The 14,833-nt window shown below is 37.0% G+C and overlaps 1 protein-coding gene across 1 annotated transcript in view; it reads left to right on the forward strand.

Moving 5' to 3' along the window:
- Positions 1 to 14,833, forward strand: part of NCAM2 (neural cell adhesion molecule 2) — a 295,617-nt gene that overhangs the window by 40,109 nt on the left and 240,675 nt on the right. The window contains exon 2 of the mRNA XM_036744902.1: positions 9,754 to 9,828. Within this exon, the coding sequence (XP_036600797.1) occupies positions 9,754 to 9,828 (75 nt within the window). The remainder of the gene's footprint in view (positions 1 to 9,753; positions 9,829 to 14,833) is intronic.

A 14,833-nucleotide genomic window follows, 5' to 3' on the forward strand; every position in this document is an offset into this window, starting at 1 on the left:
ATATATATATATATATACATATATATATATATATACACATATATATATACGCACATACACCCACACATATACATACATAGATATATATGCATATTCCTTTAAGCTACTATGATACTGAGGTCTCATGAATCATACACATCATCTTTCCACGTAGGAATGTAAACAAAACAGTTCAACTTTAGTAAGTCCCTTATGATTTCTCTTTCTTGTTTACCTTTTCATGCTTCTCTTGATTCTTGTGTTTGAAAGTCAAATTTTCTATTCAGCTCTGGTCTTTTCACTGAGAAAGCTTCAAAGTCCTCTATTTTGTTGAAAATCCATATTTTGCCTTGGAGCATGATACTCAGTTTTGCTGGGTACGTGATTCTTGGTTTTAATCTTAGCTCCATTGACCTCCGGAATATCGTATTCCAAGCCCTTCAGTCCCTTAATGTGGAAGCTGCTAGATCCTGTTTTATCCTGATTGTTTTTCCACAATACTCAAATTGTTTCTTTCTGGCCGCTGGCATTATTTTCTCCTTGACCTGGGGGCTCTGGAATTTGGCAACAACATTCCTAAGAGTTTTCTTTTTGGGATCTTTTTGAGGAGGTGGTCTGTGGATTCTTTCAATTTCTATTTTACCCTCTGGCTCTAGAATATCAGGGCTGTTCTCCTTGATAATTTCTTGAAAGATGATATCTAGGCTCTTTTTTTGATCATGGCTTTCAGGTAGTCCAGTAATTTTTAAATTATCTCTCCTGGATCTGTTTTCCAGGTCAGTGGTTTTTCCAGTGAGATACTTCACATTGTCTTCCACTTTTTCATTCCTTTGGTTCTGTTTTATAATATCTTGATTTCTCATCAAGTCACTAGCTTCCACTTGCTCTAATCTAATTTTTAAGGTAGTATTTTCTTCAGTGGTCTTTTGGACCTCCTTTTCCATTTGGCAAATTCTGCCTTTCAAGGCATTCTTCTCCTCATTGGCTCTTTGGAGCTCTTTTGCAATTTGAGTTAGTCTATTTTTTAAGGTGTTGTTTTCTTCAATATTTTTTTCAATATTTTTTTAGGTCTCCTTTAGCAATTCATTGACTTTTTTTTCATGGTTTTCTCTCATCATTCTCATTTCTCGTCCCAATTTTTCCTTTACTTCTCTAACTTGCTTTTCCAAATCCTGTTTAAGCTCTTCCATGGCCTGAGACCAGTTCATGTTTTTCTTGGAGGCTTTTGATGTAGGCTCTTTGACTTTGTTGACTTCTTCTGGCTGTATGTTTTGGTCTTCTTTGTCACCAAAGAAAGATTCCAGAGTCTGAGACTGAATCTGAGTGCATTTTCGCTGCCTGGCCATGTTCCCAGCCAACTTATTTGACCCTTGAGTTTTTCAGCAGGGTATGACTGCTTGTAGAGTAAAGAGTACTTTGTTCCAAGCTTGAGGGGATGTGCCGTTGATTTCAGAGCTATTTCTATAGGGCCAGCTCTGCCACACCAGCACTCCTCCTTCCCCAAGAACCACCAACCAGGACCTGACAGAAATCTTAAGCAGGCTCTGCACTCCTGCTCTGATCCGCCATTTAATTCCTCCCACCAGGTGGACCCGGAGCCAGAAGCAACTGCAGCTCCAGTTCTGTAGCGGCACTTACCCCCACTGCCCCGGGGAGGTGGCCGAACTGTGAACTCTTTTCATTCTGTCCTCCACAGCTTTTCCCACTAACCTTCTCTGTTGTCTTTGGTGTTTGTGGGTTGAGAAGTCTGGTAACTGCCACAGCTTGCCTGGCTCCTGGTCTGGTTGGTCCTGCCACCACCGCCCATGCTAGGCTCCTCACCCCTCTGCTCCATGCACAATAGACCTAATCCAGCAACCATCCAGGCTGTCCTGGGCTGGATCCCTGCTTCCCTCTGCTATTTTGTGGGTTCTGCAGTTCTAGAATTTGTTCAGAGCCATTTTTTATAGGTTTTTGGAGGGACCTGGCGGGGAGCTCACACAAGTCCCTGCTTTCCAGCTGCCATCTTGGCTCCGCCCCCCCCTTCACTTTTCAATCCCTACCTTATCTCCTTACCCAGTCCCTTGCAGGTTTTTCTCTTCCTGAGAGTCCATAGGAATTACCTTTCCCTCATTGCTAACCCTCAGCTTGACCAAGACCCATCACACACTGCCCTCTGTCCTCTTCCTCCCATCCTCCCATCCTCCCTTCCATGTACTTTACCATTTTGTAATTTAGTTCCCCCCCCCCAAAAAAAAAACCCAAACCAGTGGTTTGCCTTTGGGTGGGTTGTCATAGGGCTCACCTCTCCACCATCACTTCTGCTTGACCCTCACCCCTGTCTGCTTGTGTACATTTGGAAAATTTTTTTTACCAGTTACTCTGGTAAGAAAATAAAAAGCTGTGTCTTTCTTTAGTTGTTTTATTTTTTTAACCTTGTTTGCATTTCTTTTGTCCAGAATGTTTGAGAAGCAAATCATCTCTTCAGGTCTGATTTTCCTTTTAAGAATGTTTCGAATACTTCTTTATTACTAAACATTCATCTTTTTTTTCCATTTATGGTTAAGCTCAGATTTACAGGATAGGTCACCCTGGACTGCATCCTGTGTTCCATTGTTCTTTGGAACTCATTCCATTCCATTTTGTATTTTCTAGTAGAGGCAGAAGAGTCTTGTCATCCAAATTTCTTTTCCTTTGTGTTTGAAGGTCTTTGTCTTGGCTTTAAGAATTTATTTTTCATCAATGGAATTTCACCTTTTTGTTTATTATAGTTTTCAACCTTGGGTTTATTTTCTAGAGGTGAACTATGGATTCTTTGAAGTTCTGGGCAATTTTCTTACATTATTTCCTTCATTGTGGTGTTCAGGTTTTTTGACTTGTGCTTTTCTGGGAGACCTATAATCCTGAGGCTGCTTTATATATCCTGTCTTTGAGATCAATATGTTTTGCTTGAATAGAGGGCATATTTTCTTTTAATGTCTTTGCTTTTGGCTTCTCTCTCTAGATTGTCCTTTGCCTTTCTGTACTTACATTCCCAATCAGTTACTTTCTCTTTTATTTCTGCAGTGAGACTTGCCATTGAAGATTCAAGTTTTTCCATTCTGCCAGTTATTTCTGCTTTGCAGGCCATAAATTCTTCCCTCACAATTCTCATTTCTCTTTTAAACCACTCAAGAACAATATAATTGTGATTCCATATTCTTAAAATCCACTTAGTCCTCTATCTCATCAAGAACTGAAACATTTTCCTTCATTTTACAGTATTTATTCATAGATTACTGAACTCATTTTTTAGCTCTTTTGTTAATATTTTCCTCCTGATTTATCTGCTTATGCTCAAGGTCTTTAGGTTTTTTTCTTTTTGAGATCTTTGGTGATTTCTGTCTTTTCCCCCTTATTTCCTCTTATTGCCCACTTTATGATGCCCTCTCCTCTAATGGTGGTTTCCCTGGAGGCTTTATCTCAAAGTGTTTCAACTTCCTTCCATGCTGATTAATTCATGGTTCTCCAGCCTGGAACGCTGCCCCAAGTGACTTTTGAAGGAACAGAACCAGCCTTTGCTGGGTACTGGATGCTGGGCTCTTTCTCTCAGCCATAGTGGTTTGCCACTGTAGATACTGATATATAGTGTCCCATTCTGATCCCTTTTTTGCTCACTTTTCTGACCTGATAAAACAGAACATTCGTGTTGATCTTTATTGCAGCCTGGTTGATTTCTGTCGTATGGAGTTTGGATGTCCTAGCCTCTAGGAGGAGGGTGAGAGTGTGAAATTGATCTCTGTTTTAAGAGCAGACACATGTCTTGCCCCTTTCCCTCTTCTTGACTCTTATGCAGAGATCCTTTGCAGTACATAATGTTGCCTTGGTGCTGGCTATCAAATTCACAGCAAATGAATGCAGTTTGGAACTTGGACCTCCTGGTACTGGGAAAAAGGAGATGGGGCCATGGTGCAAGCTTATGTTTTATTGCAAGCACATCATTCAGGTGGCTAGTGCAGCCATGCTGCCAGAAGAGTGGTAACCAGTGGGTGATAGCATACTGAATGAGTGTGAAGTAGGCATTAGTTTGTGTTATGGAGTTTTTATTATCTTTTGGTTTCCTGGTATCCTAGACAGAGCGGTGTCAGATTTAAATAGAAATGGATCCCTGCAGGCTATGTATTCACTTGGAAAACCACAAATCAATATTTTCTCTCTATTATTAGATTTTTATTTCTTTTGTTAAACATCTCCCAATTACATTTTAATCTGGGTCAGGTTGTGCCTGGGAGTTTTGCAAATTTAACGTTTCTGATGGAGAAGACTGAAGTTGCTTTACTTTTGGCATATAATTTCTGTTTTAAAGAATTTTGAGACATCATAAGGATCAGAGAAAATATCTAGTCCCCCATTTCTTGGTCACATGACCCAGAAGTTTATTTCTTTATAAGAAACATACTTGAAACATTCAGAATCACCCAGTTAGAATGATGGCCTGGAGTAAAATTCATGGTGCTTCAGCTTAAGTATAAAAGGCAGAGGTAGAAATCAAAACTCAGACAAGGCAAGAACAAAAGTGAACTTAATTAAAAGAGATGAATAGCAAAACTACATTTAGCTAAAAGGTACCATAGAGAATAACCTCAATATTAGACATATGTACACTGAACAGCATAACATCTAAATGTTAACTTATTTACAGGGAGAAATAGACAAAAGAAAAACTACAATGGGATAGGGGTGGGATTCCTTACTTTATTCCTTTTGGCCCTAAGTAAGTCTATAAAAAATAAAGTTATGGACTGGAATAGTCATAGAGGCAGCTAGGTAGTGTGGTAAATGGGAATTCCTGGGCCTAGAATCAGAAAGATCAGAGTTCAAATCCAGCTTCAGATATTCACTAGCTGTGTGACTGTGGACAAGTTACTTATCTTCTGTTTGCCTCATTTTTCTGAACCAGAAAATGGGGATTAAAAACTACACCTACCTTACATGGTTATTGTGAGGATCAAATGTGATAATATTGGTAAAGTGTTTGGCACATAATATATGCTATACAAATACCTATTTCCTTCCCTTCTCCCCTAGAAAAGTTAGAGATATTATACCTGTGGCAGTTACTGAATGGGAATAGAAAGGAGTGAACATAGTTTCAACTGTTCATGATACCTTTCCAAAATGTAACTATTTAATTTACAACTAACAGTATTTGAGGGCATAAAAACCACATAAACAAATGTAAAAAAGCATAAATATCTTATTCTATACAAAGCAATGAAGCTAAAAGTTAACAAATCATCAAGAATTTATTAAGCACCTACTTTATATGCCAAAAGAGGTAGGTAGCAGGGGGAAAATATTTCTAGTAAATTTCTGTGATCAAATTTTCATTTCTAAGATACACAGGGAATTAATTCAAATTTATAAGAATGAGAGCTATTCCTCTACCATTGTAAATGGCAAAAGGATATTAGCCAGCAGTTTTCAAAGGAAGAAATACTAGTTATAAGTGGCCATTTGAAAAAATGTTACAAATCACCAATAGAGAAATTCAGATTAAAGCAACTTTGAGGTTCTCCCTCATACCCATTAGATTTGCAGAAATAGCCCTGGTTTCATACACCTTTAATTTTTTTCTCCATAGGGAGGCTGAAGCTGATGAATCACTCGAGCTCTGGAGTTGTGAGTTGCAGTAGGGCCAAAGCCAATAGAATTTCACACTAAGTCCAGCACTCATTTGCTGTGAGGGACCATTAGGTATCTAAGGACAATCAAATCTGCCGAGGTTAGAACAAAGCAGGTCAAAGCTTTTCTATTGCAGTTGCAGCTTAGGCAAATAGTAAGAAACGATCTCAAAAAAAATTGCCCATGTTTTCCCCCCCAAAAGATGACAAATATTGGAGGGGCTGTGAGAAAACTTGTACTGGTCTAACCAGTCTGGAAAGTAATTTGCAACTATGTTCCAAATGTTATTAAACTGTTCCCTTTGACTTAGTAATATCACTCTAGGTTTATATCAAAAGAGATCATTTGTATAAAACTATTTGTAGCAATTCTTTGTAGTGGCAAAGAACTGGAAAAACCTAACATCAATTGGGGAAATGAATGAACAAGTTATGGTATGTTAACATGATAGAATACACTTATGAAGTAAGAAATAATGGAGAGGATGGTTTCAGAAAAATCTGGGAAGACAAATGAAGTAATACAGAGTGAAGTGAACATAACCAAGGCAATAAATAATAGAATAACAACAACATTCCAAAGACAAACCTCTCTGAAAGATTTAAGAGCTCTGATCAATGCAATATATGGCCATGATTCCAGAGAACTTAAGGCGAAACACGTTACCCACTTCTTGACAAAAATATGAGGGACTCAGTATATAAATTGACACATATATTTTGGGGTAAATGGTCAATATGGACATTTGTTTTGCTTGATTATGCATATAGTACCTAGCTCCCAGGGTTGTTGTGAGGACCAAATGAGATAGTAATTGTAAAGCACTTAGCAGAGTGCCAAGCACATAGTAAGTGCTTTATAAATGTTCGTTATTATTATTATTATTATTATTATTATTATTATTTGTTGTCTTTCTTTTTCAAGGAAAAGGGAAGAAGGGAGGAAAAGGCATATTTTTATTAATTGAAAAATTGTTTTGTTTTTTCTAAGTGAAATTCTGAAGACACAAAGGGAGACAATTGTAATGCATAGGAATACTGTGATTTGTCTGAAAAAACCAATCTGGATGCACAGCGATCGTGCCAATGAATTGAAATTGTAGCTAAGATGAAAGCAAGACCAACTAATATAAGATAACTGTAACAATGTAGTAGAATCGTGTAAAAATTAGTATTGGGAATGCTAAGCTGAGAATGACCTGAGGCTGGTGAGGGAAGATAAGGACAAAGAAAAGGGTGACTATTGTTGAGCTATATTGAAAGAAAAAAGAGTATCAAAGAAGAGATAGGACTTTTGCTTAAGAAGAATGGAGAGATTATAACTGAAAACAGAGAGAAGGCAGAACTGGTTGATATTTTTTTTCCTTTTTTTCCTCTGAAGAATGTGAAAGCTATAAGCCAGTGAACTTATCTTCAATTTCTGGGAAGATATTTGAAAGGATTATTAGAAATAGTTATTGAACATCTAGAAAGGGAGGCAGTGGTTACAAAATCAGTCTGTCTTCATCAAGAATAAGTAATATCAGCCTAAGCCATTGCCTTTTTTTGAGAGGATTGCTAAACTAGTAGATGAAGGGGATGTTATGGATTTTAGCAAAGCTTTCATAATGTATCACAAATTATTCTTGCAGAGAAAATGAAGACCTGAATTAGATGATAATACAGTCAGATGGATTTTCAACTAATTGGATGGACATGCACAAAGAGTAGTTGTCCAGTTCAGTGTCAATTTGGCATAAATTCTCCAGTTTAGTACTCCAGGAATCTCAGCTTGACCTCTTCTTTTTAACATTGATTTGTATGAAGGTGTTAATGAAATCATTAACTCATCAAATTTCCAACAACAACAGAATGAAGAGAGCAGTGGTGTCAATCAAACAGAAAGCATCCTGTGGGCCACATATTGACTTAGAAAATCACAAATTAACATTTTCTATGTTGTATTGTATTTTTATTTATTTTGTTAAACATTACCCAGTTTCATTTTAATATGGTTCCCAGCACTTAGGAGTTTTGTCTGGTTGTGAATTTGATACTTCTGGGCTACAACATTGGGCTGAATACAATAAGATGAAATACTACCCCTCCCCTCTAAAAAAGGTCAGCTTTACAAGTATACAATAGAGGAGGCATAGTTAAAAAGCAATTTTTTTGAAAAAGACCTATGGAGTTTGGTGAACTGCAAGTTCGATTAGATTTAGCAGTGTGGTATTAAGCCCTGTTAGCCATAAGAAGGGAGTCATCCAAAATGTCCTGTTGACCTCCATTGCCCCTTTGTGGGGCAGCTCTGGCTATGAGCATCTTACCATCTTTTCTGAGAACCGGGTTCCGAGAGAGCTCAACGAAGGCCATTATGTAGGAAATTTCTATCCATTTTCCTTCTCAGTGACAGTATAACTCTAACTGTAAGAGAGCATTATATCGTAAAGTCCTAAAAATGGGCTGTGCTTCGTGGCCCTCTAGGTGATACTGAGGCCAATCAGTGTTGCAAAAGAACACCAGCTTTTTCTTTTTAAGTTCTTTAGAGAAACTAAATTTTTTCCAATTTTGTAAAAGACAACCCAAAGGCTAATTTTTTGGAATTAAAAAGGATTGACCCATTATAGCCATGGGAGTTGGAAGTCCCTTCCTCAGGACAAGCTAGGAGTAAGCATCAAAAAACAAAACAAGGCCAAGAAAAACCCACAAAAAGGTATCTAAAGTTTTCCCAATTCCCTAGCACCGAGAGAATTGAGAGAATTGGGCATGTGCTTCCTGATGGGGCATCTGTCCTTGTCCTCTATGCTTCGGAAGGTGTGCCCAGGTCCATGGCCTCGAACATAACCACTGGTCTGAGAACCTGAGGGCATCAGGCTGAGTACGAGACAGGCTCCTAGTTGTCTGACCTACTGGGACCTGAGGACAGGGCTGAAAAGCACCTCCAAAATGCTTGGAGAGTGAGAAGGGGATAGGAAGAGGGGGAGGCTTACATACCCTCCAATCTTGACTGGAGAAGATCTTGAGATTAGCAATATTCCCTGTCAGGGAACCAAAATGATGAGATTAGTTAACCATATGTTTTTAGGGGTTCAGGGGTGCTCAAGACCCCAAAATACCAATGCACCAAGTCCTACTGAATGAATTCGACTCAAGCCTTCTCAGCCAAAGAAAAACAAAGTTTATTAAAGATTCGCCATGATGGGTGGACTCTTAGGGAACCTGAGCATTTGAGACGCTAATGCCAGCAGGCCAGATTGAATCTAAGCTGAGCTAGATTGAATCTGAGCACCTTCATGGAGGCAAGATGGATCTTATATACATAAAGATTGTAGGAGGGTTTGAGGGGTGGTCAAGTAGTCTGGGGTGACTAGAGAGGGGTTTAGGGAGGGTCTTGAGGAAGAGTCTAAGGAGGATCTTGATGGGACTGGGGTAACTAGAGATCAGACTCCAGGAATGAGATTAAGGGTGGGAAATAGCTGAAGACTACCTGGAGATGATAGACAGTAGTGGTCTAGGCTAGTTTAAGTGTAACAGGGATTTGGGCCTAGCAATAATTGAAGGCTTCTGGCCTCAGGCAAAGGCCAAATCAAGTGGGAAGATTCAAGGAGAGTTCAAGGGGGTTCCCAGAGACTGTACCCCATCAAGTTCAAGGGGGTTCCCAGAGACTGTACCCCATCATTAGCTCTACAGTTATTCTTCTTGCACCCCTCTATTGTCCTCACTCTAGTTCTCTCAATTCTCATTCTTCTCAGTAGACTTCACTTCCTCCCTCTCTTGGGATCAGATAGAGGCTAGCCTTAGCCTAGAAATCATCTAGTGAGACTCCTTCATTTTCTGAAGGGGAAAGCTGCTACCCCTAGTGAGGCTACTTGTCCAAGGTAATATCTGTAATATGCAGCCAAGTCAGCATTCAAAACCAAATTCTCTGACACAAAATCAGTTTAACCAAATAGTAAATATAATTAATAAATGTTAAGATGAGTGTTGAAATATGAACTAATCGGTCATTTTAAAAAATTTGGGGTAATTCAACATGGAAGGTAAGTTATTGGTTTATCTTGTAGAAGAATTTCCAAATAATGGAAATCATTTTGCTCGAATAATGCCATTTAAATCATTATTTTAATCATGGCTTAATAATTATATTTTTCAGCTCTTCTACAAGTGACAATTTCACTTAGCAAAGTAGAAATTAGTGTTGGTGAGTCCAAATTCTTCACATGTACAGGTATGTATTTGAGTATACTTTTAAGATTATACTTGATACATTTCAGCCTTAATAATGTTCTTGAAAAATTGTTAAATATTCATAAATTTAACTTTATAAAATATTGGTATTATCTATAAGTTTGTTTTTCCTAACAATATATTGTTTAATATGCTCTATGTATTTGGATATATACCTTGTTACTTTTAAATGCTAAACTGACCAGGTTATTTATTTTGAAAATAATTCCATTATACAATTAATGTGTGCATGCTAATGGATTCATTTAAATAATTCCAGTTGTCTCAGTAGAATTATAAGCAGGAAGCATCAATTAAGGCTTTGAAACTTGGTGTGTACTAAGGACGTTTGCATAAGCAGAAACAATTAAGTTTATCACATAGGTAGCAAGACTATTTGGTTAAAATAGTAAGCTACAGAGAAGACTTACTTCCTCCCCCAGCAAGGTGATTCAGTGAATAGAGTGCTGGGTTTTGAATCCGGAGAACTTGAGTTCAGATCCTAGCCTCAGGCACTTACTAGCTGCTTATCCCTGGGCAACACACTTAACTATTTGTTTGATTCAATTTTCTTAACCCTAAAATTGGGATAATAATAGCTCTTATCAGATAGGGTTGTTATGTCAGTATGAAAGCACTTAGCACTGTAACTGGCGCACAGTAGGTGCCATATAAATGTTTATTACCTTCTGTCTCCCTTCTCCCTGTGGCAACAATTGAGGCATACCCCCAAAAAAACCAAAAATTGGGCCCAGCCTGTTTCCTCTCCCAGTTATCAATATAGCCTCAAGATCACATTACCTGGCCAGTTTGTTCTACGTAAGAGATTCACACTGGTTTAATGATTATTAACATAAATTTTTTCAAGGTGCCACTTTCTCAAGAAACACATGGATTGCAAGGTACATTTAATATTATAGGTTTGCTACCTCCTTATGCCAAAATGAGTTAAAATCAGTTTTCCATTTGATGTGGAAAATCTTTTCTCTGATAAAAGTAATTTTCTCATGGGAATTGTATAGTTTTTTTTCAGTAATACCTATTCGCACTCAGCAAACTGACAAAAAATAATACAAAAGAAGGGAATAATTATCTTGGAAGGGCTACAGAAAGACAGCCCTGCTAATATAACCTTGGTGGAGTTGTGAATTGCTTCAACTCTCCCAAAAAATAATTTGGAATAATATTAAGAAAGTAACAAAAATATCCATTCCCTTTGACTTCAGAAATCTCAGTCGACATACCTCTAAAGGACAAAGAAAGAAACACCCAACATATGCCAAAATATTCATCAAAGCCCTAGAGTAGCAAAGAAGTATAAACACAGCAGATGACCATTGATATGAGAATATCTAAGCAAATGGTGGTTGTGATTTGCTCTGAAGAGCACTGAATTTTAAGAATTCAGAGAAGCATGGAAAGGTTTATAGGAACTGATGCAAAGTCAAGTGAGATATATATATACACACATATATATAGTGACTGCAACAATGTAAATGGAAAGAAAAAAAACTACTGAAGAAGACATTAGAAAATAAACTTCCCTCCATTCTTTGCAGAGTTGGAGAGGACTTTGGATATAGAAATACATATGTTTGTGTGAATACACACATACATGTCTATATGTATACACACACATAGACACATATATATATACATATACGCACATATACATGTAAATGCATATATTTTGTCAGATTCAGTTGATATGTTGTTTAGTTTTCCTAAACTACTTTTCCCACCCCCGCCTTTTTTTTTATATAAAGGAAATCTCTCTGGGCAAAGGATGGGGGAGGGATTTATTTGGAAATTAATGTGACAAATACAAATAAAATTTTAAAACCCAGAAGATCTTCTGGAATAATTAGAAAGTATTTTGGCAAAAAAAAAGTTTTAAACCATCATCTTACAAAATATCCCATAAATGAGTCAATCAACAACCTTCATTATCTATGATGTTCGAGGTGTTGTCCAATGTCCTGGTAATATAAATATAAAAGTGAAACTGCCCATACCCTCAAAAAGCATGCATCATTATCATCATCATCATCATCATCATCATCACTAATAGACTAGAGGGATACAACATGTTCACTGATCAATAAATTCAGATTTTTTTAAAAAGTTGGACCTGTAATTTCATTGGTATAAATAACTCCAGGTGAGTCAACTATTTCCATCAATGAAGATAGGTACCTGCTATGCAGTATCTAGTCCTAGAGAATTCCTGAGAAGTTAAGTAGCTGTCAGAGGCAGGACTTGAACCCAGTTTTTACAGATTACAAGACCAACTTTCTACCACCTGCACTACTCTACTTTTCATGTTTCCCTAGTGGCAAAAGAAACAAACTTAAAGCTGGAAACAGTGTGGATGTCTACAGTTATTCTGTCTGTAGACAAATTTTGGTACATGAATAAAACCGTACTATTATGCCATAAGAATTGACCAATATGAAGAATTTAGAGAATATTCATGTGAATTGATGTAGAAGTAATCAGAACAAAAAGAAGAATATTGACTATTTTAATGTAAATGAAAACAACGCTAAAAAGCAGCTAAATTCAGATTTCCTACAGTGTTCACTCTTGGGCCCAGAGGAAGATAATGAAACACATTTCTCTTTTTCAGTAGAGAAGTAGAAAACTATGGGAGAGGAACATTGCATATGCTGTCACATGTACTCATTTTGACCATAAGTTTTGCCTCTCTCAATTTCTTTGATGCGAGGTAGAATTCAATGTTTATATATATGGATGGAAAGAATGAGTTGAGAAGTCAGAATAGAATGTCACTTGTGTAAACAAAATAAAGCATCAAAACTTTTAAAATCACGTGTTAGAAAATCTATTTCACAATAAAATGTTGGCATCTTGATTATAAAAATTACTAATATGAAGAAAATTATTACGTATTAATATAAATGAGAAATAGAATTATATTTATCCTCAAAATATTGTTAACCTTGGGGAAATAATTTTTAGCTTCAAGTTGTGTTCCTGATAACTATCCCATGATGGGGAAGGAGTTCCCCAAGCTATATATCATAGACTCGAGTTCCTCCCTACCAAATGCTAATTACACAAAAAGCATACATGCTGCAAAGCAAATAAGCCCATTTGTCTAAGCTGAGAGCAAAACTATACCTGATAAATTGTGCGAACGAGAATAGTCCACAGAATAACCACTAACAGTGAGATGTCTCAGTTGAACCAAGAGAGAGAGTTCCATATTTCACCCAAAGGGAATTCCCCAAAGTTTCTAGGGTGGTAAGCTAGGAATGGAGATACTGATTCTTCTACATACCACCTTCTTCACAGAGTCTTTTGTTCCCTTCAGGGACCTCTCCCTAACGAGAGAATCTAGAACTATGTGTTTTCTCTCTTTCTCTCTCCTTACTCATTTCCTCCCTACCTTCTCCCCTCTTTTTTCTCTTCTCTGTTTTTGGCTTTTAAAAAAAATTGTTTTTCTTTCTGTTCCAAATTCTCTCCCTTCTCCTTCCTTTTCCCGAACCTCTTGAGAAGACAAGAAAAATAAATCCCATTACCTATATGTATAGTCATGCAAAACCTGCAAAAAAAAAGAAAAAAAAAGAAAAACAAACAAAAAACAGTATAAAATAAGCTTCAATCTGATCTCTAAATCTATTAGTTCTCTATCTAGAGTTCTTAGTGAGTCCTTAGTAATTGTGGTTGGTCAACGTTATTAAGTCTTTCAAAGTTGATTATCTTTACAATATTGCTGTTACTATATAAATTGTTCTCTTGGTTCTGCTCACTTCACTTTGCATCAGGTCATACAAGTCTTCCTATGTTTTTTTGAAACTATCTTCTTTCATATTCCTTACAGCACTAAACTAATCCATTAAATTCACGTGCGACAATTGGTTTAACCATTCTCTAATTGATGGGCATCCCCTTAGTTCCTAGTCCTTTGTCAAATACAAAAAAGAGCTACTATAAATATTTTTGTACATGTAGGTCTTTTTTCTCTTAAGGAGATAAACCTTGTTAAACAGACTGTAAAGGTAACTTAAGTCAGGTTACAGATTAGTAACTATGTTTACAGGGTTCACAGTAGACTGATTGAGAGGGGTGATTTGCACATCACCAAATTAACTGAGAAAACTCAGGGTCAGGGAATTCCTCTCTTATATAGTTAGCTAGGATAACTGAAAAATAAATCACTTTAGGAAGCTCAGACTTCCCATTGTCTCCTACCTGAGGGATGTCAAATAGTTAACATTATTATTCCATAAGTCATATTTTGGTCAAGTGAAGTTAATAAAAACAGAAGACAGGTTTTCAGTTGATCGAAAGTAGTAGGAAGAATGGTCCTGAGCCTCAAACAGTAAATAAAAGGAATTAGGGCATATCCTTCTTCCAAGCAAATATACACACCATGAAACATCAAAGCCAAATTAATACAGTAATGATCAACAATATTAAATAGCATTGTCTCCTTGTGACCCACTTCCAATTTCCATTTAATCAGCACATTTCATCTTTAGTCCCAGACTTCCCGTGTAATCATCTGGTCCCTGGATATTTTGGAATAAGCCTTGTTCTCAACACAGCTCTGGAGGGGGCTCCTCCTGTCAGATCTACTTCTCTGGTTTCAAGTCACTTGCAAAGCTTCTCTATTTAATGTTGTTAAAATCTGCCGGTAACAAGGACTTAACACAATTTGATATGACCTTCTAAATTTGGTTTTCCAGTAACTAGTCCATATGGTGAAAACTAGCTTAAACCTTATGGAACTAATCCTATTAACAACAGAGCTCTAAGAACAGCATTAAGTTAGGAACCCACAATTCATCTAAAGTTCAAAGAATTTCAGTTTTATATACCACTTGTTCTGTATTTACTTGAACCCTGTACTTGATATGGACAGTGACAGGCTGAAGAAAGAATCCATTACTTATAAAGAGAGTCCTTCTGTCTTTTAATGTTATCAGAGACTTCAAAACAGGGGAAAAAAACGATTTAAAATTTTCTTTATAATTTTA

The sequence above is a fragment of the Trichosurus vulpecula genome, chromosome 2 (assembly GCF_011100635.1).
Source record: "Trichosurus vulpecula isolate mTriVul1 chromosome 2, mTriVul1.pri, whole genome shotgun sequence".
In the NCBI taxonomy this organism is placed as follows: Eukaryota; Metazoa; Chordata; class Mammalia; order Diprotodontia; family Phalangeridae; genus Trichosurus; species Trichosurus vulpecula.